The sequence below is a fragment of the Triplophysa rosa genome, unplaced genomic scaffold (assembly GCF_024868665.1).
Source record: "Triplophysa rosa unplaced genomic scaffold, Trosa_1v2 scaffold823, whole genome shotgun sequence".
In the NCBI taxonomy this organism is placed as follows: Eukaryota; Metazoa; Chordata; class Actinopteri; order Cypriniformes; family Nemacheilidae; genus Triplophysa; species Triplophysa rosa.
Window position 1 is genome coordinate 1 of NW_026634839.1, and position 2,284 is coordinate 2,284.

The 2,284-nt window shown below is 44.4% G+C and overlaps 1 protein-coding gene across 1 annotated transcript; it reads right to left on the reverse strand.

Moving 5' to 3' along the window:
• Positions 1 to 6: 6 nt before the first annotated feature.
• Positions 7 to 1,926, reverse strand: LOC130551251 (E3 ubiquitin-protein ligase TRIM47-like). The gene has a single exon (XM_057328805.1). It carries the CDS (start codon positions 1,678 to 1,680, stop codon positions 961 to 963), a length of 720 nt encoding a protein of 239 aa, XP_057184788.1. The 5' UTR covers positions 1,681 to 1,926; the 3' UTR covers positions 7 to 960.
• Positions 1,927 to 2,284: the final 358 nt, after the last annotated feature.

Sequence of the window (2,284 nt, forward strand, 5' to 3'; positions counted from 1 at the left end):
GAGATGAGATCTCAAATGTGGGTTTCTGTGTTTAACAGAACAAACAAACCATTAGCAATTATGCCTGCGATAAGTGTTAGATCACAGATATAATTATCTAAATGATACCCATGTCAGTTTAGTCAAAACAGTAACATATCAACAGCTGTGCTTCCTCTTTGCCTTGAGCGCAGACTTACGTTGGTTATTCAATCCTAAAGAATTGAAGGAAAAGCTTTGTAATTTCAATCCTTTGAAGGTCTTCCTTCTATTCAGTGGTCTGTCCTGATGAAACAGTAAACATCTAGCCTGTATCTATATATAGTTTCGGTGAAATCTTTGTTACCTCAGTGTTATTTTTTCCCAATGACTCACACTGAATGTTTTCAGGTATTTAATGAACATTTAATGTACCAATTGTTGCGAAATTACTGTCAACAAGTTGAAGAGCCGGTTGTTCTTTCAGCTTTGCAATTTTTTTGCGATTCCTTTAGTAAAAAGACAAGGCTCTGTTTTTTTCCTTGATAGTGTGTGTGTGTGGGGTGGGGGTCTGTAAACTCCCGCCTGATTTTCTCCATCTCGCATTCCTTCGTGGGACCTGCCTCACCCCACACCAGAATCCAGACCTGCCCTGTTTCCCATCCCTCGTAGCTCATAACATTTATATCTCTCACAGCACGAACAGAGTTTTCCGGAAAGCAGGCCAGAACAACCTTTGAGTCACGTAACCGCTGAGACGCACGTTGTAAAGGAACACACCCTGTAGCATATCTCAAGAGTTTTATTGAGGAATCTGAATCTGTATCTGTTTCATTAAGTGCTCAACTGCCTTTCAATCTGTTTAAGGCAAATCTCCTTATTTGACAATCCATGTTTCTTTGTAATGATCTGGACCAGTATGTTTTGCAATAACAGAACCGGTTATACTGTGTATCCTCAACATTTCTAAGCATTTTTTTAACACTCCACAGCAGAACACCTTTACCCTATACACAATCTCAAGAAGGAGAACAAACAATTAAGGTTCACTAATGTAACCATGTAGTGGTTACTTTTGTCCGTAACTATATTCAGAGCATATGAAATATTACAGCAGACAGCTTTACTTACCTGTTTTTCACTCCTTTCTGCTTCGGCTGAGACGATGTCATGCCCTTTGTGCTCGCTGACAGTACAGATGGCACAAACACACATCTGGTCCGTGCGACAGAACAACTCCAGGCTCTTCTGGTGCTGAGGGCAGATTTTACGGTCCAGGTTCCCCAGTGCATCCACCAGTTTGTGCCTCTTGAACGTGGCAGACTCGTAGTGAGGCTTCAGGTGTTTTTCGCAGTAAGAGGCGAGGCAGTTGAGGCAAGACTTGACAGCCTTAAGTTTTTTACCAGTGCAGAAGTCGCAAGGAACATCTCCGTGGCCGGCGTAGCTTCCATTGCTGGCGGGCATCAAATTGAGGTTCAAGCCTGTCTTCTTGATCTTCTCGGCAACTTTGGTGAGGGTAGCGTTTGGCCTCAGGACGGGTCTCTGGGTGAACGTGATCCGACACTGAGGGCATATGTAGATGCCTGTGTAGTCAGCTTCATTCCAGTATCCGCTAATACAGTCCATGCAGAAGCTGTGGCCGCATGGAATCGCCACCGGGTCCCTCAGTAGCTCCGTACATAGAGGGCAGTTGAAGTAGTCTGAAGATATTTGTTCAGCCATTATTTTAACACATCTATACAAAAAAACCCGCCTGAAATGTCTGCAAGATGTGAGAGAAGGAAAAGAGAGAGACGCAGAGCTCTGCACAGATGATGTTTTACTACGGACAGCCTTGAAATTCTGAATTCCACAGGTTATTAATTAAAGGAAGGAAAACCCTCCCCTTTGTACTGTGGGAGTGTGTGCGAGAGCGAGTGTGTGCGAGAGAGAGAGAGAGGGGACGGGTGGGAGGGACACAGACAGAGAAAGATTAGGGCACAACCCAGCTCTGATAAACTGGTTGAGCCAGGACGGCAGGAGGCTTGAGCGAGAGACATGTAGTGGGTTGAGGGGAGGGGCAAAGGGGTGGAGTGAAAGACATCGAAGAAGAAAGGTACAGTTGAGAATGAAGGAATTGTAGTACAAAGCAGGACCATCCAAGATGAAACTTAAACATGAAAGCGCTCTCACACGTACACAGACTGAGTTTTGTTTAGTCATTAGCTGAAGGGCAAGTATACCGGTTACCCTATACCACAGTCTGTTAATAATTGGCCATTTTTTGCTCTGCACTTGTGTGTGTGTGCATGTGTGTGTGTGTGTGTGTGTGTGTGTGTGTGTGTGT